The 21,538-nt window shown below is 42.1% G+C and overlaps 1 protein-coding gene across 1 annotated transcript; it reads left to right on the top strand.

Moving 5' to 3' along the window:
- Positions 1-1,691: 1,691 nt before the first annotated feature.
- Positions 1,692-20,298, top strand: LOC115110238 (plexin domain-containing protein 1-like). Its single transcript, XM_029635721.2, has 14 exons — positions 1,692-2,068; positions 16,337-16,491; positions 16,993-17,136; positions 17,275-17,344; positions 17,531-17,653; positions 17,745-17,863; positions 18,000-18,099; positions 18,198-18,290; positions 18,446-18,527; positions 18,609-18,669; positions 18,788-18,914; positions 19,195-19,230; positions 19,318-19,475; positions 19,603-20,298. The coding sequence occupies exons 1-14, from the start codon at positions 1,993-1,995 to the stop codon at positions 19,720-19,722; spliced, it is 1,464 nt and encodes a 487-aa protein (XP_029491581.1). The 5' UTR covers positions 1,692-1,992; the 3' UTR covers positions 19,723-20,298.
- The last annotated feature ends 1,240 nt before the right edge of the window (positions 20,299-21,538 follow it).

Here is a 21,538-nt window from a genome sequence, read left to right as displayed (position 1 = left end):
TGTGTGTGTGTGTGCAGGGTTGGGCAGGTTACTTTCTAAATGTAATTTGTTAGTTACTAGTTACCTTTCCAAAAGGGTCAAATGTGCGCAGCCCTACGGGACTCCCAATCACTCCCGGTTGTGATACAGCCTGGAATCGAACCAGGGTCTGTAGTGACACCTCCAGCACAGAGGTGCAGTGCCTTAGAACACTGTGTGTGTGTGTGTGTGCAGAGTTGGGTAGGTTACTTTCTAAATGTAATCAGTTAGTTACTAGTTACCTGTCCAAAATTGTAATCAGTAACGTAATTTTTGGATTACCCACATTTTGTAATGTAATCTGATTACTTTCAGAAACACACACACACACCACATCCAGAACACAGAGCCAATATTTACCCAGCCGTCTGCACAACACAGGAGGATCAGATGTACAGACACATGAAAGAGGAACAGAAAAATGGAGAGAGAGAGACAGGGTGACAGCTACTAAAAAAAGAGTGAATGAGGAAGATGGAGAGAGAGAGCTTTGTTAAATGAGAGGGAAAGAGTACAGAACTGAGTGGGTGTTTGTAATACAGGAGAGGAGCTGAATATGAGAAATAGTTTGGATTGAAGTGAATGACACTGGAACAGCAGAACATTCTTCGGAGGTTTGTATTTTTACATCCAGATCCAACATGTTATTGACCTCTTTGAATCTGACTGACTAGTGGAAAAGGCTGAATGACCCACAGCATAATGTGAGTCACTTACAATTCAAGTCTCTCCCTCTATTTCTGCTGTAATTCCCCAGATGACCAGTAGAGACCAGTGTAAGCAAATTAAATTGTGGGAGCTTATTCAGAACATGCTCGTAGAAATCTGTTTACAGTAAAACCGAGATTTATCTTTTCATTGTGCAAGAGAATAGTCAGCTCTATTGTAACATTCCAATGTTCAATGACATTCGGAGTATCATGCCCTACTAAATATGTCCCTAGCCCTAGTATGCAGGCTACATTTTCCAGCAGTGAATCTTGAAAAGTCTCAACTGTCATTTCCTCACCAGCGTTCTCTAGCCTGATTTTTCAAAGTGGAACTGATTGTAATGGAACAGCTGAGAGAGAAGCGGAGTGATGGTGGAGACGACCACACAGTGTATGTAAAGGAAAGCTTATTTGAGCAGTATAACAGGCAGAGCTGCTGTCGCATGTTCCTTGGAAATTAAACCATAGCCAAACAAAACCAGACATGCCTCTTTTTCATACGACCCACAGAACGTATGCTAAGTACTCAGACAATATGTTTGTTTTGTATTGACCAGATCAACGTTCCATAGCAGTGGGCATGGAAAACCAAAACTAAAGTGCTTATGGACAGTACCTGTATATGTCATTGTGGTAATTATCTGGTATGGTGGCTGTATGGTTAGAAGCACTGTTAACCGCTTGTTCTTCACTACAGTTTATAACCAGAAGGTCAATAGACAGATTCCGGGAAGAGATTGTTCTGTTTTTACTGCATTCATTTAATTCTCGGCAGCAGCCATGTCTGAACACAAAGGCACTATATCACTGTCCAAGGCAAGGAGATGGCATGGCATCTACTATTGAGTTCCCTCAGAGATAAGAGAGAGGGCCCCACTGGGATTCCAGACGATTTCACTAGAATCCAAGTCCAAATATGGAAGGAGAGAGACAGAGAGTGGGGCACATCAAAGCAAAGAGGATGAGAACATGAGAGAGGCAGGACATGCAGGGAGAGAGAGAACACTTTCATCTCCTCAGCTGCTACGCCTGATCATCCCTCTGTCTTTGTCATCGCCATGGCAACAGAAGAACAGCATTGAGAGGGTGCTGTAGAGGGAGAGAGAGTGTGTAAGTGGAGAGAGCACGCGAGGAGGGAGGGAGAGGAGAGGGAGCTACAGGGTGACTGGGACCAGGAGAAACTCCGTGGCTGAAAGAGAAGAGAGGGAGAAGAAGGAAGAGAGAGTGAAGAGAGAGCTGTGTGTTTTTGTTGTTGCTGAACAACATGTGTCTCAGTGTGCTGCTGCTCATCTTTCTCTCCCAGGCAGAGTTGGGGAGAGTTTGGGCTCAGCAACAAACAGGTAAGCTTTTCTTTCTCCCCTACCTCTCCTGTGTTTTCCATCGTGATTCTCTTGTCTCAGTGTACTTCCTCACCTTTTTTCACCTGTTGTCTCCTCCCTCCTTCTCTCCTCATTTCCCCCATGCATCACTCTCTTCATACCACTGGAAGTTGGTGGCATCTAAATTGGGGAGGATAGGCTTGTGGTAGTGGCTAGAGCAGAGTTAGTGGAATGGTATCAAATACATCAAACACATGGTTTCCATGTTTGATGCCATTCCATTCGCTACGTTCCAGCCATTACTATGAGCCGCCCTCCCACCAGCAGCCCCCATTGCTTCACACAGCCTCTCTTCAGGTCACTCGGGTGTTGTACTTTCTGCCGTACAAAATACCACCTCATCCAGGCGCTTCTCTCCCTTTTTTAAAATTCCAGAATCCTCTTTTATTTACATAACATATGCCATTTACATCTGTCCATCTCTCTTTCCCCTTCATGGCTCTCCCACGTCCATCCTAAGATGTCACAACAACTTATGATCACATGGAATAATAGCAACTTTTGTATTTAACATGAAAGAAAAGCTGTAAGCGTTATGGCATTCTTTTTTATTTTGTATTTCATGGCTTCAATAACCTACGTACAGATGTCTTTGAAGACCCTGTTTTTCACTAATTGACTTATATAAGGGAAATGGTACAGGTTCATGATTGTGTTTGGAAACGGGCATACCTTTATTTTCTTTGTTTGTGCAGAAAAGTTAGTTCCTAGTTTGCAATGAAAGTGTGACCATAAAAAAACACCATGGTCCAGAAACGTGCAAATGACTCAGAATAACAATCCCACAAAACAGCTTCTGCCTAACATTAGATTTGGACGTATTTCTCCCTGCCACTCTGCTAACCTAAAAGTCAGGCGGTCCAGGGTGGGAAAGGAGAGGTGAACAGACAGAGAGAGAGAAACTGTTGGGGAATGGAGGCAAAAAAAGGTGGTAGCTTGATGAATCGTGTGCGTTTTTTAAAATCCTTTATTTACCCAGGTCTTTCTCACTGAGATCAAATCTATTTTTTTTTCAAAAGACACCTGGTCCAACAGCAGCAGGGGGGAAAATGTTTCAGACACAACATTGAACAAAACTCTACACAGACACAGTACAACAATGACATATTACATGTGTGTTTGTATGTACGTGTGTTGAAAGTGTATGCTTTTCTGTGTGCTTGGGGTGTGACAGGAATGCCTGTGGACCGATGGAGGGGGATGCATCGCGATGTGTTTCTCCTCCTAGCCATGTAAAGCCTTTCATCAGAGACTCATTAGATTTGTCTCCACCACTGTCCCACCACTGCACTCCTCTTTCTATGATCTCCTCACTTTTCAATAAATCCTGTAACCCTTATTAGCCAAATCTCTGCTCCCAATTCCTATTTGATTTCACTAGTACTCTTCGCTGACTGTCTTCCTCTCGTGACCTTTGTTTTGCTCCAAAATCCCTTGAGGAAAGGCAGATGCATCCCATTCTCCTGCCCTGATGCTATCTACCACTTTCAAAACAACAACAGCTCTTCACTGATACTATCTACCACCTTCAAAACAACAACAGCTCTTCACTGATACTATCTACCACTTTCAAAGCAACAACAGCTCTTCCCTGATACTATCTACCACCTTCAAAACAACAACAGCTCTTCCCTGATACTATCTACCACCTTCAAAACAACAACAGCTCTTCACTGATACTATCTACCACCTTCAAAACAACAACAGCTCTTCACTGATACTATCTACCACCTTCAAAGCAACAACAGCTCTTCACTGATACTATCTACCACCTTCAAAACAACAACAGCTCTTCACTGATACTATCTACCACCTTCAAAGCAACAACAGCTCTTCACTGATACTATCTACCACCTTCAAAACAACAACAGCTCTTCACTGATACTATCTACCACCTTCAAAACAACAACAGCTCTTCACTGATACTATCTACCACCTTCAAAACAACAACAGCTCTTCACTGATACTATCTACCACCTTCAAAACAACAACAGCTCTTCCCTGATACTATCTACCACCTTCAAAACAACAACAGCTCTTCACTGATACTATCTACCACCTTCAAAACAACAACAGCTCTTCACTGATACTATCTACCACCTTCAAAACAACAACAGCTCTTCACTGATACTATCTACCACCTTCAAAACAACAACAGCTCTTCACTGATACTATCTACCACCTTCAAAACAACAACAGCTCTTCACTGATACTATCTACCACTTTCAAAACAACAACAGCTCTTCCCTGATACTATCTACCACCTTCAAAACAACAACAGCTCTTCACTGATACTATCTACCACCTTCAAAACAACAACAGCTCTTCACTGATACTATCTACCACCTTCAAAGCAACAACAGCTCTTCACTGATACTATCTACCACCTTCAAAACAACAACAGCTCTTCACTGATACTATCTACCACCTTCAAAGCAACAACAGCTCTTCACTGATACTATCTACCACCTTCAAAACAACAACAGCTCTTCACTGATACTATCTACCACCTTCAAAGCAACAACAGCTCTTCACTGATACTATCTACCACCTTCAAAACAACAACAGCTCTTCACTGATACTATCTACCACCTTCAAAACAACAACAGCTCTTCACTGATACTATCTACCACCTTCAAAACAACAACAGCTCTTCACTGATACTATCTACCACCTTCAAAACAACAACAGCGCTTCACTGATACTATCTACCACCTTCAAAACAACAACAGCTCTTCACTGATACTATCTACCACCTTCAAAACAACAACAGCTCTTCACTGATACTATCTACCACCTTCAAAACAACAGCTCTTCACTGAGCTAAATGAATAGCTTTTTGTGTTTATCTTACACAGCATAAAATTAGATTATTTTATTTTTTACATGCAGTGTAAAAAAAAAGAAGCTGTTTGAAATAGGATCAAGTAGAGCTACCCCTCGAGAGCTTTCTGCAGCATCTAAACCAGATTATGAAAACACCGTTTGAGGGATGAAAATGAATTGTGAGGCTGCTGACCTCAGAGCTTGGCTCTCTGTTCTTTGTCCTGTTGAGAATTTCACTTAACAAATGACTTGTGTCTGGTCCAGCCATACTGGGGCCAAGCCTGAACAGAATAAAATGGAATGGATAAATCTGGATATACTAAATATCTGTGTGGCTGACATCCACAGATGTGATTTCACTGTCGTGGAGATTTTGATCTGCAACAGCAAGGGTCATTGTGACATCGATAAAGACACTCCTGGCAAGTTTCAAGAGAACAGAAGGATCCGTGAAGTAGGGATAGAGCAGGGAGGGAGACAAAGATCCTATTCATTATCTCCAGCACCATACCAGTGTCTACATACGTGTTCACGTCACGTTTCTATGATCTGTGGTCAAAAAGAGAATAAACTAATGTAAAATAAATAATGGTTATCTGTGACATCACAGAGTAGGATTAAAATAAACAAATTAAAACAGTGATTTTCAAAACCTTGTTTCTAGTCAGAAGGGGGGTATTTTATTGCTCCCCATGTTACTATGCATCTCATAGTGTTTGAAAATCACAGTTTCTAAAATTAAGTGTTTTAAATTTAATGGTGTCATCGGCTAGAACATTATAACTTTATTTTTTTTTTCTACAAAGCATAGAAATGCTCCATTTTCACATATGTAGAAATATTGTGCTGGAAATAATGAAAATGAGGTTGAAAAGTGGTAGAATTGCCCTTTAACGATTCTTTGGCAGAGTTAAAGAAAGTGGTTTTCTGGATGATGAGGTGTGATGTTGGCATTGGGGAATAAGACATGGTTCAGCACTGATCTTCATTGAGCTGCCTGACTTAGTTCGTTATGGGCTTTGTCTTATCGTACAATGAAAACCAGAATTAATTCCTTTACCTCATCCACTGAGAGATTGGGTTTCACCATAACAAAGGAAGTGTGAGGTCATCACTGCTCTCTTGTTTTCATAGAAGAGATCTTGGTGTTTTTTCAAAATGTAAAATCTCTTGTTTCAGCATAACACCTGCTACCTTATAGGCGTTATCATATATACGTTTTTGGGTATTGTGCCACCCGCCAAGTCTTATTTGACTGATATGAGTAATGTATTCAAGTTATAACGTGAGGACAATTTGCTTGATGCAAGTTTTTCAGACTCTTCACAGTCACTTTCTGTTGGCATTCTGGATGGTGGTTGTTCCTCTTGTGGTTCTGACCCTACAATTACCACTGCAGCTGTAGTGAGTGAGTGTGTGTGCATGCAGTATATGTCAGTGTAAAGCAGGGATGGGCAACTGTTGGCCTGCGGACCAAAAAAAAAATATATATATATATTTAGGAACTCAGTTGGGTCTCAACTTAATGTTGAGAGTTAGAATAATAGAATACACAAAGTGTAAAACTGATACTTTTTCTCTGCGCCTCATGGGCATTAGTTATCACATTTGAATTGCATGAAATTAGGTATAAAATTGCAGGCAACGCCATGACCTGGTCACAAAGCCTAATAATCAACGTACATTTCAATAATCCATAAGAATGGCTGAAGAGAAATATTTAGCAATATTTTTGCCATATTAGGTCAAAAGTTCACTTTTTAATTCAGGTATCAATGATCATTTGCTGTGGGTTTTGTAGTTTCAAGCTTTTATTGTCACGTGCACAAGTACAGTGAAATGCCTTTCTTGGAAGCTATTTCCTAATGCAGTAACCAATATCAATGTAGTGCTATAAAATAAAGTAGAACAAAAACACACAGGAAATAGAAACAAGAACACTGCAAAGTAAGTATGCTATACACAGAGTCAGTGTCTATATCATATTTACAATGTGCAGGGATACAGGAGTGATAGAGGCAGATATGTATAGGAGTAAGGTGACCAGGCTTCAGGATATATGATAACAGAGTGTCAGTGTGCGTGTTATGTGTATGTGAGCAAATTAAGTGCATGTGCTAGAATGTCAGTGGGAGTGAGTGTGTAGAGTTCAGTGAGTGTGTAGAGTTTAGTGAGTCTGCATAGAGTCAGTGCAAAAAAAATAAAAAAGAAGGCAGTCATATTCATATGATCGGCCACATTGAGTTGATCTGTGGAATTAGTGTGGCATCCAGCTGATCCTGGGCCAGCCCTGGCAGCTGCTCCCATGCAGGAAAGGGTGTGCCCTCTCACCCCCGGTCTGACTGACCACTCACAGAAACCGGCCTGGAAATATGGGCTGAGTGGTTTCTTAGCATCAGGGTTATTTTAGTGCTCAGGCCAGAAGACTGTTTGACTGTCTATCGGCCTATGAGTTGTAGTTTAAACTTGACCATGTTGAGAGAGGGTGTGGTGTAGTTTTTCTGCAGACCTGACCTCTGTTTTAGACAATTCAAATCAAATGAAAGGAAAGCCTGAGGTCTGTGACTAAGTGACAGTTTCCTGTGTTTCAGCAGGCCAGACACTCAGTGTGGGCCTTATATTATAACAGAGGAGGTGTTTATGTTATAATGGTATTCTCACTTGTCATATCCTATTTCTCCTCTGTCATCAGGCATTCTAATACAACAGTGGTTCCCAGACTGTGGGGTCGAGAGGTCGGCAGGGGGGGAAGTCAGTTGGGCTTTCAACATACCTTTAAAACTTGTAATAGTAGAAGGCACCAAATTGGGTAGTGCATCTACAGTTTTCGTCTTGTCATGTCAGTCATCGCAGACGTTAAGAGAGATATTTATAACTTGTCTGAAATGTCCAGATCAACTAATCCATTTTAGCTAAAAAAAATGTGGTCGATTTTTTTGCCCATTGATTTTGTTGTAATGTTTGAGGCACTCACTCTTGTCGTGATGTGTGTTTTGTCCTATATTTTAATTGAATGTATTTTTAATTTTTAATCCCAGCCCCCATCCCTGCAGGAGGCCTTTTGTAAACAAGAATTTGTTCTTAACTGACTTGCCTAGTTAAATAAATAAAAAAGTTAAAAATTAAGTCAGATATCACATGAACACTCAACAGGATGTTCGCCAATGATGGAAGGGGGGCCAGAGTGAAAAAGTTTGGGAGCCACTGCAATACATGATTTATTACCCCGCTGGCTCTGTATGTTCTCTCTCCCATCTGGGGAGATGACCCTGGATTGTAGAACTGTGTTGGAACCGGGTTCACAAGAGAATTGGATGTTGTAGCCATAGAAATAGAATGGTCCTATATGTTTTACATCACCAACCATACCACACCTCATTTCCCCAGAAACATGCTGCAGTGCTGGCAAAACGCATACGTCTATGGGGAAAACGTGACACCAAAGATCCAATTGGACTTTTGATATTTTCTTTTGCAGAGAAGGTCCCCGTACTTTTCCTCAAAAAGAAGAGCAAGGATACAAAACAATCTAGGACCAAATCTCCCTCGTGACACTACCCACTATCACAGGCCTCTCACACTCTTTTAGCATTTTAATTGCCCTTAAATTGCCCTTAAGTCCCCTCCATTTCCTTCACAGCCCTCTATATACTCCTTATCTCGACTTGAAGCCTCTTGGAGTATTTAATTGTTCTCCCCCTGCTCTGGGTATAATAGTCTGTAGAGTTATGCCGTATAATTACTAGCCTTAGTGCTAGTCTGTTTGTTTCTGCTCGCTTGCCAAGCAGGCAGTAGGTAGCCTGCCCGTTAAGAGCGTTGGGACACTTACTGAAAGGTCGCTGGTTCGAATACCCGAGCTGACTACCTGAAAAATCTGCCGATGTGCCCATGAGCAAGGCACATAGACCCGAATTGCTCCTGTAAGCGCCACTGGATAAGAGTGTCTGCTAAATTAATGTACATGGAAACACCTTTTGGAATTGTCATGCCAAACATATGTTTGTCTTGACAATGGAGTAGGCAGAAGCACAAACAGATCTGGGACCAGGCTATAAGAATGCATAGGAATTTAACTTACAGTGATTTATAGGATCTATATCAGTTATGGGATGTAAGAGCCTTTATCGCATCCAGTTGGACAGTGTAGTACATGCATTCAAGATAGGGGTCATTATGTTTTAGTGATATAAAAAAGATATATGACTGAACATTTCCTTTGAAATAGACCTCGGCTAGAGCCAATAAAAACATACCATGTAAGAATCTCAAACGATAACGTCGACAAAATAAGACATTTACGATTTACAAATAGGATGGAGTGATAAACCCCTGATCGCCTGAGTCTATTTGAGATGAGGGGCATTAGATGAACCTTAGCTGCACTTAAACCCTCTTCACTCCCTTCTCTCAGCAATCATCCTACTAGCAGGACGGAACACATGCAAAACAGTCTGGATGGAAGAGTGACTCTTTACCACAAACAGTCCTTTAAATCAAATCAAGTTATATTTTCACATACACATGGTTAGCAGATGTTAATGCGAGTGTAGCGAAATGCTTGTGCTTCTAGTTCCGACAATGCAGTAATAAACAACGAGTAATCTAACCTAACAATTCCACAACTACTACCTTATACACACAAGTGTAAAGGGATGAAGAATATGTACATAAAGATTTATGAATGAGTGATGGTACAGAACGGCATAGGCAAGATGCAGTAGATGGTATCGAGTACAGTATATACATATGAGATGAGTAATGTAGGGTATGTAAACATTATATTAAGTGGCATTGTTTAAAGTGGCTAGTGATACATTTTTTACATCAATTTCCATTATTAAAGTGGCTGGAAATGAGTCAGTATGTTGGCAGCAGCCACTCAATGTTAGTGGTGGCTGTTTAACAGTCTGATGGCCTTGAGATAGAAGCTGTTTTTCAGTCTCTCGGTCCCTGCTTTGATGCACCTGTACTGACCTCGCCTTCTGGATGAAAAAGGGGGGAACAGGCAGTGGCTCGGGTGGTTGTTGTCCTTGATGATCTTTATGGCCTTCCTGTGACATCGGGTGGTGTAGGTGTCCTGGAGGGCAGGTAGTTTGCCCCCGGTGATGCGTTGTGCAGACCTCACTACCCTCTGGAGAGCCTTACGGTTGTGGGCGGAGCAGTTGCCGTACCAGGCGGTGATACAGCCCGACAGGATGCTCTCGATTGTGCATCTGTAGAAGTTTGTGAGTGCTTTTGGTGACAAGCCGAAGTGAGACCTCTTCCTCCACCTCCTGCCCTCTTATCAGAATCCTCTAGACAGGCAGGCTCCTCTTGTTGGCTTGGTGATAAGCCAGTGATTTAAGTACCGATGGCCTTGAGAGTTTTACTCTAGACCACTGAACTGATCAGAGCTGGCCAACTACAGCCCTGCTCCCTCCACACCCCTCCCTTCCAAAACATGACCACTTATTGCAATGCAGACCATCACAGATAGAATAAAGCTATACATATTGTGGCAATGCATTGCTGTTGCTATGTTTTACATAACACAAGAGGCACCTTATAACAATGACCACCTTGTATTTGATGCAGTCTGTTTTCCAACGCCCATATTCAGCAGTCATGTTTCATTGATGCTGTAATGAAACAAAAGATGGCACATCAAGAAGAAATATCGTATTCGGAGTGCGTGCAAATATCAGACAAAATGAGACCTGACAAATATGGGTGGTGCCAGTATGGTCAACACATTGCTAGTAATACTCATCCTGTGGCCGTGGTTTGATGAGGGCTTTGGATAGAATATCACTAATCGCTGGTGAAGTGATCACTAGAACCACATTTTTTAGGTGTTGTGAATGAATGCAATTTCATGGTTTGAGCAGCTGGCCTGTGTTTTTCCCCCAGTCTACTAATTTTAGTGTGTGAGGTATGCCAACTTAACCGATAGGTTATATCACCAACACCTACTTTATGTCTCCTACCCACCCACACAAACACTTGTGGCCACCATAGAATCCGATCATTGCCAACACACATTCCACTTGCAGGTTATTTCAGTGTTTGGTTTAGCGTTCTATTTATATACTAAACATAGGCTTCTTTTCAGATTTGTCAGAGACAAGCCACATGGACACAAACTGCTGGCTAGTGTTTGTCAAGCACCAGATTATTCACTTAGGGTTAACTATACCTAAACGTTCTGAACAGTTTAAATGAATGAAGTGATTTGACTCAAAAAAATGGCAGTTTATATGAAATGAACACCTGTTTGTGCCAGCCAGGGTTGATTCCACCCAGTAGGTGCAACAACAAAATCGGCTACCAAAAATGGCCATGTTCTGAGTTGGAGTTCTATCACACACGGTATACGATTACAACAAACATCTCTTTCTCTCGCTGATCTAGTAAGAAAATTCCAACGTGACCAGACTGCAGACTGTGTTACTACCCGCCTGTTACCCAAGTCAGTTTGATCTGCTCAACAACAGTTCTTTTCAGAGAGAATTTGCAGCAGCCGTGCTGACCACGGCATGTTCGTGGTGATTCCACCGGGAAGAGTGAGATTCACAGATGGAATCTCTTTGCTTTTTTGTTTGCCATATGCCTACCGATATTCGAAAACGTCCTTTCGTCTACTGAAAGCAAGAGACAAAACATGAAATGTATACAGTACAGGAAGGTTCCCAAATGTAGGGTTAGAAGAGACACTCCGTTTGAAAAAACAACAACACGTGCGGTAACGTTCATATAGTAAATGTGACGTCATGAACACACCCCCCCTTTCAGAGTCGGACGAAAAATTCTGAATCATGTCTGATGTCTGATGTCTGAATCAGGAAAGCAAGTTCATCAGTTAAAAACTCATCATGTAATGACGACGTTGACAATAAGTGAGATTGTCAACATTGGCTGGGGTGTTTATGGGCATATTCAATATCTCCCTATCCCAGTCTGCTATCCCCACATGCTTCAAGATGGCCACCATTGTTCCTGTACCCAAGAAGGCAAAGGTAACTGAATATAATGGCTATCGCCCCATACCTGCCACCCTAGACCAACTTCAATTTGCTTACAGCCACAGTAGATCCACAGACGATGCAATCGCCATCACTCTGCACACTGCCCTATCCCATTTGGACAAGAGGAATACCTATGTAAGAATGCTGTTCATTGACTATAGCTCAGCATTCAACACCATAGTACCCTCCAAACTCATCATTAAGATTGAGGCCCTGGGTCTGATCCTCAACACTGGGGCCCCACAAGGGTGCATGCTCAGCCCCCTCCTGTACTCCCTGTTCACCCATGGCTGCATGGCCAGGCACGCCTCCAACTCAATCATCAAGTTTGCAAACAACACAACAGTAGTAGACTTGATTACCAACGATGACGAATGTGAATGTGGTGCCTGGAAAACAACCTCTCACTCAACGTCAACAAAACAAAGGAGATGATCGTGGACTTCAGGAAACAGCAGAGGGTGCACCCCCCCTATCTACACCGACAGGACTGCAGTGGAGAAGGTGGAAAGCTTCAAGTTCCTTGGTGTACACATCACTGACAAACTTAAATGGACCACCCACACAAACAGTGTGGTGATGAAGGCACAACAGAGCCTCTTCAACCTCAGGAGGCTAAAGAAATTGGCTTGTCACCTAAAACGCTCACAAACTTTTACACATGCACATCTGAAAGCATCCTGTCGAGCTGTATCACCGCCTGGTACGGCAGCTGCTATGCCCACAACCGTAAGGCTCTCCAGAGGGTAGTGAGGTCTGTCCATTGCATTACCGGGGGCAAACTACCTGGCCTCCAGGACACCTACAGCACCCGATGTCACAGTAAGGCCTAAAAGATCATCAAGGACATCAACCACCTGAGCCACTGCCTGTTCACCCCGCTATCATCCAGAAGGCAAGGTCAGTACAGGTGCATCAAAGCTTGGACCGAGAGATTGAAAAACAGCTTCTATCTCAAGGTCATCAGACTGTTAAACAGCCATCACTAGCACATTAGAGGCTGCTGCCTATAGGCATAGACTAGAAATCACTGGCCACTTTAAGGAATGTAACACTAGTCACTTAATAATGTTTACATATCTGGCATTACTCATCTCATATGTCTATACTGTATTCTAAACTATTCGACGGTATCTTAGTCACTTAATGTTTACGTATCTGTCATTACTCATCTCATACGGTTTTCTATACTATTCTACGGTATCTCATTCACTTAATAATGTTTACATATCTTGTATTACTTATCTCATATGTATATACTGTTTTCTATACTATTCTACGGTATCTTAGTCCGTTCCACTCTGACATCGCTCGTCCATATGTATATAGTCTTAATTCATTTCTACTTAGAGTTGTGTGTATTGGGTATACGTTGTGTAATTTGTAAGATATTACTTGTTAGATATTACTGCACTGTCGGAGCTAGAAGCACAAGCATTTCGCTACACCAGCTATAACATCTGCTAATCACGTGTATGTGACCAATACAACTGGATTTGATTAGATTTGATGATAATACACAAAATAGTCCAATGCATATAACAAAAAAGAAAAATTGTTAATATTCAAAGTTGACCTAACCTCATGTTTTATCTTCTGAAGGCTGAGGGATGGGTCTAGAGAAATGTAACCACTCTCAAATTCATAGTCAGAGCTATAGATGCAACTGTTTGGCCATAATGACCATCATAACGATGGTTTGGAGGAATAGGGGGAGGCTTGCAAGCCGAAGAACACCATCCCAACCATGAAGCACGGGGGTGGCAGCATTGTGTTGTGGGGGTGCTTTGCTGCAGGAGGGACTGGTGCACTTCGCAAAATAAATGGCATCATGAGGGAGGAAAATTTTGTGGATATATTGAAGCAACATCTCAAGACATCAGCCAGGAAGTTAAAGCTTGGTCACAAATGGGTCTTCCAAATGGACAATGACCCCAAGCATACTTCCAAAGTTGTGGCAAAATGGCTTAAGGACAACAAAGTCAAGGTATTGGAGTGGCTATCACAATTCCCTGACCTCAATCCTATAGAACATTTGTGGGCAGAACTGAAAAAGTGTGTGCGAGCAAGGGGGCCTACTAACCTGACTCTGTTACACCAGCTCTGTCAGGGGGAATGGGCCAACATTCACCCAACTTATTGTGGGAAGCTTGTGGAAGGCTTCCTGAAATGTTTGACCCAAGTTAAACAATTTAAAGGCAATGCTACCAAATACTAATTGAGTGTATGCAAAGTTCTGACCCACTGGGAATGTGATGAAAGAAATAAAAGCTGAAATAAATAATTCTCTCTACTATTATTCTGACATTTCACATTCTTAAAATAAAGTGGTGATCCAAACTTGCCTAAGACAGGCAATTCTTTTTAGGATTAAACGTCAGGAATTGTGAAAAACTGAGTTTAAATGAGTTTGGCTAAGGTGTGTGTAAACTTTGGACATCAACTGTATATTTTAGTATTTTGATCATTTGTGCAATTCATACAATCCCTCAAAAATGTGCGTGTCAGCAGTCAAATTTTGAAAATAAAGCTTGATGTACAACTTTATCTCGCAACTGTATTCTATACAGAAACGCACAATAAAAAAATCTAACACATGGACAATGTTCTGTGCACATAAAACACAACACTGCTGACATAAACGAGAAGGCTTGGAGGTTGCAACCAATGCTAGCCAGCATCTGTATGACACTGGATGGCGACAGGCCAGCAGAACTAACAATGGAATCTAGCTAGCATAGACATCTCCAGCACCACACATAGACAACATCTCCAGCACCACTCATGTAAAACACCTCCTGACTTAGATAGATGAACTGGCAACTAACCATCTCAATAACTCACAAGCAATTGCCATGCGATAAACAAACAAATTACAAAAATGACAGCAACAGATCATGACCAGACTGCACTGAGAAATGTCCCAAACCGAACAAAACACTTTCTGCTTTCAGCCCCCTACTCAAAGTACTTTAAAAGAAAACCAACCAGACGCAACTAAACAAAATGTCCAGTGGGGGGCTCTACATCACAACGTGCAATCAAAACCTGAATGAGGCTACGGCCACACATGGAAAATTGAAAACGGATGAAATCGTATATGCATTCGTGTTGAATCGGTAATTTCTGTCATTTCCAAACACAAAATCTCTATATGGCTCCGGCCTGAGAAGCAGAATAACCAGATGCATTGTGGCCTCAAGCAGAGTGATGTCCCCACATGTGTTATCTGATAACCACGGAGGTCCTCAGAGATTGGTCCCTCCTAATCCCAGATGATTTCAAATCCACATTGAGTTATTTGTTTGGGATAATGTTTCAGCAGAATGTTGTGGAACATATGCTGTGCTGTAAGTAGCTTTGGGAACTGCTCACAACTTTGGATCCAAGAGACAGAACATTGCAGTCCGTGGGATATGCAAGACAAGGAGAGGAGGAGGAGGAGGAGGAGGAGGAGAGAAAAGCAAAGCGGCAGACAAACAAGAAATCCTCAAGGCCTTTCTAGGTTGTTGTATTGTGATAAGACTGTGGTCCAGCCAACACACGTCTTACGTGTGTGTGTGTGTGTGTGTGTGTGTGTGTGTGTGTGTGTGTGTGTGTGTGTGTGTGTGTGTGTGCGCAGGTGCATGCATGGGTGCGTGCAGGTGCAGTTGTAGGAAAAAAGGAGTTCAAAAGTTGAAATGCATGCCAGCATTCCCTCATGGCCAGAGATATGTTAATGCTATGTTCACTTTCAGCCCACAATATCCAAACCATTGCATTGAGTAATACACACTCAGTTCAGGATTATGCAGTAACCAAAAGCCAGGGTTGGGGAGTAGTGAACTACATGTAGTTCAACTAGTAATTTAACTACATTTTGCATTAGCTTTGTGATAGTTTAGCAAAATTCTAATCTTGGTAGTGTTTTCAGAAGAGAATGACTTTTGTTTTGCCATGGGTGTAGCTACCTACTGAAGTTTTTTTGCAAAAAGAAAATATGGGTGATGTAGGCAAGAATTTCCTTTATTTTTCAGCATAAGACCTGCCTAATTCTCACTTTAAACTGATTTGTGTTTAATGGGCTAAATTATACATTTTGTTAACATCTGACTCCAGAGTGCTCTGTTCTTCCAATTTGTAGTCCATGACATTTCAGATTTAGATATGATAATTTAGTAGTTTTGATGTAGTGAACTACATTTTCAAAGTAACTTTAGTTAAGTCAACTATATTTGTCTTAAGGCTAGCTTTAGTGTAGCTTAACTTCCACCCGTGAGAAGTAATTTGAAGTAGCTTCCCCAACTCTGCCTAAAGCAGATGCTTGATTTGTTTATAATGTGACCGAGTGGGTTCCGGCATGCACCTTCTGATTGACACTGACTTGATCTGTGTCACTGACTCACTGTGTTTTGGACAGCGATGCGGTATCATGTGAATGGACAGCAGCATGATGAGAGGCCATCACACAGGACCCCCAGAGAACCGTGGCTGGGTGACGCCAGGGTGGCCAGGGAAGTACTGGGAGGAGGACTGACCATCGACACCCTACCAGACAACATGACACACTTAGTGGTGAGTGGCGCTGGGGAAGTTGTCCAACAACACACTAGTGTGGACAAGATGTGTACGTACAGTATGTCAATGCGAGATTCACTTGTTCCAGTTGTGGTGGTAGAATACTGCTCCCTGCTGGCCTTATATAAAACAAATCAATGTTGAAACGCATTAGACTGCAGCAACCTTGCTGCTGAAATGTACAATCCAAGACATTCAAGGATATCCTAAGGTTTCTAAAAGCGTATCCGCATAACTTATTTAGTATGCACCCTGCATTCTTCATATTTAGTATCCCTCTCTTTTGATACTACTATGTAATAAACTGGAGACTGGAACTCAATGTAGAATGTGTGTTTGTTTGTTTATGTGGGCTTGCATTCAAATGTTGCTTTCACTGTTAACCCTGTTGTTCATTATAACATTTCATCTCCACTCCCTCTCACACCATTATTCTATCTCTCCCATCTCATCCTGCAACTTCTCCTCTTGCACTCACCTCTACTGTTTCCATAACAGGAGGACGCTGGTAGGTATTACTCATGGCGTAGTTTTGGTCCCGATGACCCGCGCACAGATGAACTCTGGGTAGATCTAAACGACCTAGGACATGGCCAAGTCAGAATGCATGGCATTTTGTCCAATACACACAGACAGGCTGCGGTGAGTTATACACTTAGATACACACACACACACACACACACACACACACACACACACACACACACACACACACACACACACACACCTACGCTCATGCACATTTAATTTCCCTCCCTCTCTCTCTTCCTCCTATTCCAGAAGGTTGCCCTCTCATTTGACTTCCCCTTCTATGGACATTATTTGAGGCAGATTACCATAGCAACAGGAGGTACATTTCATTATTCTTTCGACACATGGCAAGTTGTTCAAACTCAGATGGAGCCACTTATCACATTTCTTCTTTTCTACTTCCTGCTTGTTACTTACGTTAAGCATAGAAGGAGTGAACTATTGTAACTACCAGTTGGCACTTGGCATGCATCTCCATAGAACCCTGACCTCTGACCTTCTTCAGGGTTTATTTTCATGGGAGCGGTCACACACCGCATGCTGACAGCAACACAGTACATCGCTCCACTCATGGCCAACTTTGACCCCAGCTTCTCTAAGGAGTCTACTGTGCAGTACCTGGACAATGGTAAGCCGTAGAGTAACATTAAGACAGCGCTTGTTATTTGACTTTTGACCCTTGGTTGACCTCGGTGTGACCTGTCCTGTGCTGACCCCAGGTGAGGTGTTTGTGGTGCAGTGGGAGCGGGTGAGACTCCATGGGAGGGAGGCAGAGGGGGCATACACCTTCCAGGCTGCCCTGCACCTCACAGGGACCATCACCTTCAGCTACAGAGATGTGAGAGAGACTTACAACATGCACACTTATGAACCTTGTACAACATGTCTCTGATTTGAATGTATTTGAATGCCTGTATCTAAACGCCAGGCACACTCTGTCAATTCTTCTCTACCTGTCTCTCTCGCTCTTTCAGATACCTTTGCCAGTGGAGGTGATAAGTTCTGCTGAGCACCAAGTGAAGGCAGGGTTGTCAGATGCATTCATGGTGAACCTGCCTTCCCCTCAATCCTCAGGTTAGAAGCAAGGGTTCCCTTAACCCACATCCAGGTTGGCAAGTCTTTGATGTCAAGGACTTTTGCTAAAATGATCTGAAATTATATCTCTCACATAGATGCCCAACGTCGGCTCTACGAGTACCATCGGGTGGACATCGATACAACTAAGATCACCAACAACTCTGCCTTTGAGTTCACTGCATTGCCTAGTAAGCAACTAATCTCTATCCCTCATACAGGCCTCTCAGACATTTCATCCTCAATATCAGTCACAGGCACAGCGTAGTATAATGTTATTGCCAATGCCAATCATGTCGCTACAGAATCAAAACCCAGGTCTCTGTCTCTCCCTCCCTCTGTCCAGCCTGTCTGCAGCATGACAGCTGTGAACTCTGCCTCTCGTCCAACCTAACCTCTGGCTGTACCTGGTGCAACGTCCTCCAGAGGTGAGCAGGAGAGGAGTGTAGGTCGCTATCTGAATAAAGGAGCCCTTGTTTCTTTGTGTTTGACATCTGTGTCTGTTTCAGGTGCTCAGACGGAATGGACAGACACAGGCAGGAGTGGCTGGACTACGCCTGTTCAGAAGAGGTAGAATTGGACAATGTCAATGAACGTTCACATACTTTACATGTACTGTACATCAAATGTAAATCACAGTCTAAGCTTCCTCTGTTAAAACCACAATTCTCATCCATTATATGGACAGGCAAAAGATGTCACCTGTGAGGATTATTCCAAGGGGGGACCAGACAGCTCTATTGACCCTTCAGTTCCCTCAGACTCTGAGGTCACCACACCCCTGGGGCCCCTACCAGAAGGCCCTTCCACAGAGAGTAAGTCAAGTGTGTAAATGAGTGTGCCTGGGAGGGTTTATATCGGAGTATCAGAGTTCAACTGTGCCTGCAGCAGTGTTAAACAGAGCAAGAACAATGATGCCATAGTAATGCTCTAGCTCTCAGTGTCTGTTTTTAGCCAGTGCCTACAGTAATCTGAGTGTTCTTAGAACATGCAAAGAAATTGCACAGAAATGGAGTTCAGGAAAATAACAATGGAAGCAGTTTGAGTCCTAACTGTTCAATATTCAAACTGATCCTAAATTTGATCTTCCTGCAGATAACACCAAACGTGTGATTCTATACAATGGTAAAGGTGGGTGGATCTTGATTCCCTTTGAATTGTGTGTATGGAGCTATGTTACAGGATTTTGATTGTACATTGTCTCTCTTTCCTGGTTAGACGTGAAGACAGGCCCTCCGAGACAACACGACGGGTCAGCTCACACGGGAGTTATAGCAGGTGTAGTAGCTGCATTGGTGCTACTGCTGGCTCTGACACTGCTGGCTCTTTACATCAACTCTCATCCTTCTGCTGCCTCACCACTCTACATCCTACAGGTTAGTAACACTATCAGGGCTCACATTCAACCAGCTCTGTCAGTCTGTGTCCTGCTAGATGTAGACTTCTACTCCCATTCTCTTGAACCTTTTCAAAACAATGACCTGTTTGATCTTATTTCAATAGCGACGCAACAGCTACTCCATGAAGTTCAGGAAGCAGCGATTCCACTCCAACTACGTAGAGGTAGAGGTGGAGGTCGAAGGTCACGAGAAGGAGGGGATCATGGAAGCTGGACAGTGCTGACCGGACTGAGGAGCAACTGGATGAAGAGGAGAGAAAAACGAGTTTGTAGGAGAGGAAGGAGAGAGCTTAGAGCTACACACACATTCCCTACTCCATTACACAAATAATATTTTTCTGTTCATTCATTTTTCAATAATCACTTCAATATAGTCCCTGTCTTTGTTGGCAAAAATATTGTATATACTTTTTGGTGGACAAAGTCTTAAACTCTTCTCGTACACATCCGTGACTCAGGTTTTCGGGAAAGGGACAAATGAGAAGAGGCCACTTTTAGGCTTTGCTAGAATTTCTTTGTTGAGTTCCAAGTTTCTCAGCAGGTACGGCTTGCTGTCTCACCATTTACCACACACCTCCATGGGATGTGTAACTGGAATAAACTGTGATACATTATGGCTATCAACATCCATGGAAAAAACACTATAAAGGATTCTGTATCCCTGCACTTCCATGACAAGAACGAAGACCAGTTGACGATGTTCTTCAATGATAATCTCTGTACAGTTCATGTTTGAATGTTTTGTTCCTGTATTGCTTTTTTTTTTATATACCAGTCAAAAGTTCAGACACACCTACTCATTCAAGGATTTTTCTTTATTTTGACTATTTTCTACGTTGTAGAATACTAGCAAGACATCACAACTATGAAGTAACACATATGGAATCATGTAGTAACCAAAAAAAGTGTTAAAAAAAATCTAAATCTATTTTATATTCTTCAAAGTAGCCACCCTTTGCCTGGATGACAGCTTGGTACACTCTCAAGGCAAAGGGTGGCTACTTTGAAGAATATAAAATATAACATGTATTTTGTATAACACTTTTTTGGTTACTACATGATTCCATATGTGTTACTTCATAGTTGTGATGTCTTGCTAGTATTCTACAATGTAGAAAATAGTCAAAATAAAGTCAACCCTTGAATGAGTAGGTGTGTCCAAACTTTTGACTGGTACTGTGTATGCCAAGAATGTATTTCATAAATTGATCAGAGGCAATTCAATGCTCTTCATACATGACTTTGACCTTCCAAATTAACCCCAGATTGAGGATCATGTTTTGAAATGCAGTAATTTGAAAGAATAAAGCCATTAGAAAGAATAATGTGTAATTATAATGTCAATCAGAAAAGGAGAAAACTCAAAGTGGGCCTATAATCTCTGCATCCTGACCAGTGAAACCAATTCTGATTTGTGACAGCAGATGTCACCCAAACCAAACTCATTTGCAACTGTATTCCATGTAGGCCTTCACAGCAGCCTACATACATATTGTAGCAGATGGCATGATCATCATGTGGAATAAAAAGCTTTGGCGTGTATTCTACATACATTTTCTGTATGTCATGTTCACGATGTTGTCGTGCGCCTGTTCCACTGTGATGGTGGTTTCCACTAGATAGCACAGCCACAAAGTAAAATTGGCTTTATCAAACAAATTCATAACAACACAAAATTAGTTTGTTGGTCTTAATTGAGGATTAGGGTTAGACATAAGGTTATCAGTGTGGTTAAATTGAGGGATAAGGTTGGGTTTAGGTTTAAAATCAAATTGGAAGAATATACATTTTAGAAATAGGCGGAGTTTACGACTTTGTGGCTGTGGTAACTAGTGACGACCAGTGATGGTGGTGTGATAAATCTAGTTCCGCATTCCATGGAATCAACCAACTGAAAAGCATTGAGTATTGCTATTTGCGTTGGATTTCAGTATCAAATATAGTATACGCTGATCGATCTCCATAGATTGATATCTGATCACGGGATTTATCCAATTATTAACGTCGCCTCTGAAATCAAGCGTCTCCTTCTGGGACCGC

This window comes from Oncorhynchus nerka, linkage group LG26, assembly GCF_034236695.1.
Source record: "Oncorhynchus nerka isolate Pitt River linkage group LG26, Oner_Uvic_2.0, whole genome shotgun sequence".
Classification (NCBI taxonomy): Eukaryota; Metazoa; Chordata; class Actinopteri; order Salmoniformes; family Salmonidae; genus Oncorhynchus; species Oncorhynchus nerka.
Note: the sequence above shows the minus strand (reverse complement) of the source record. Positions and strands in the feature narration are given on the sequence as shown.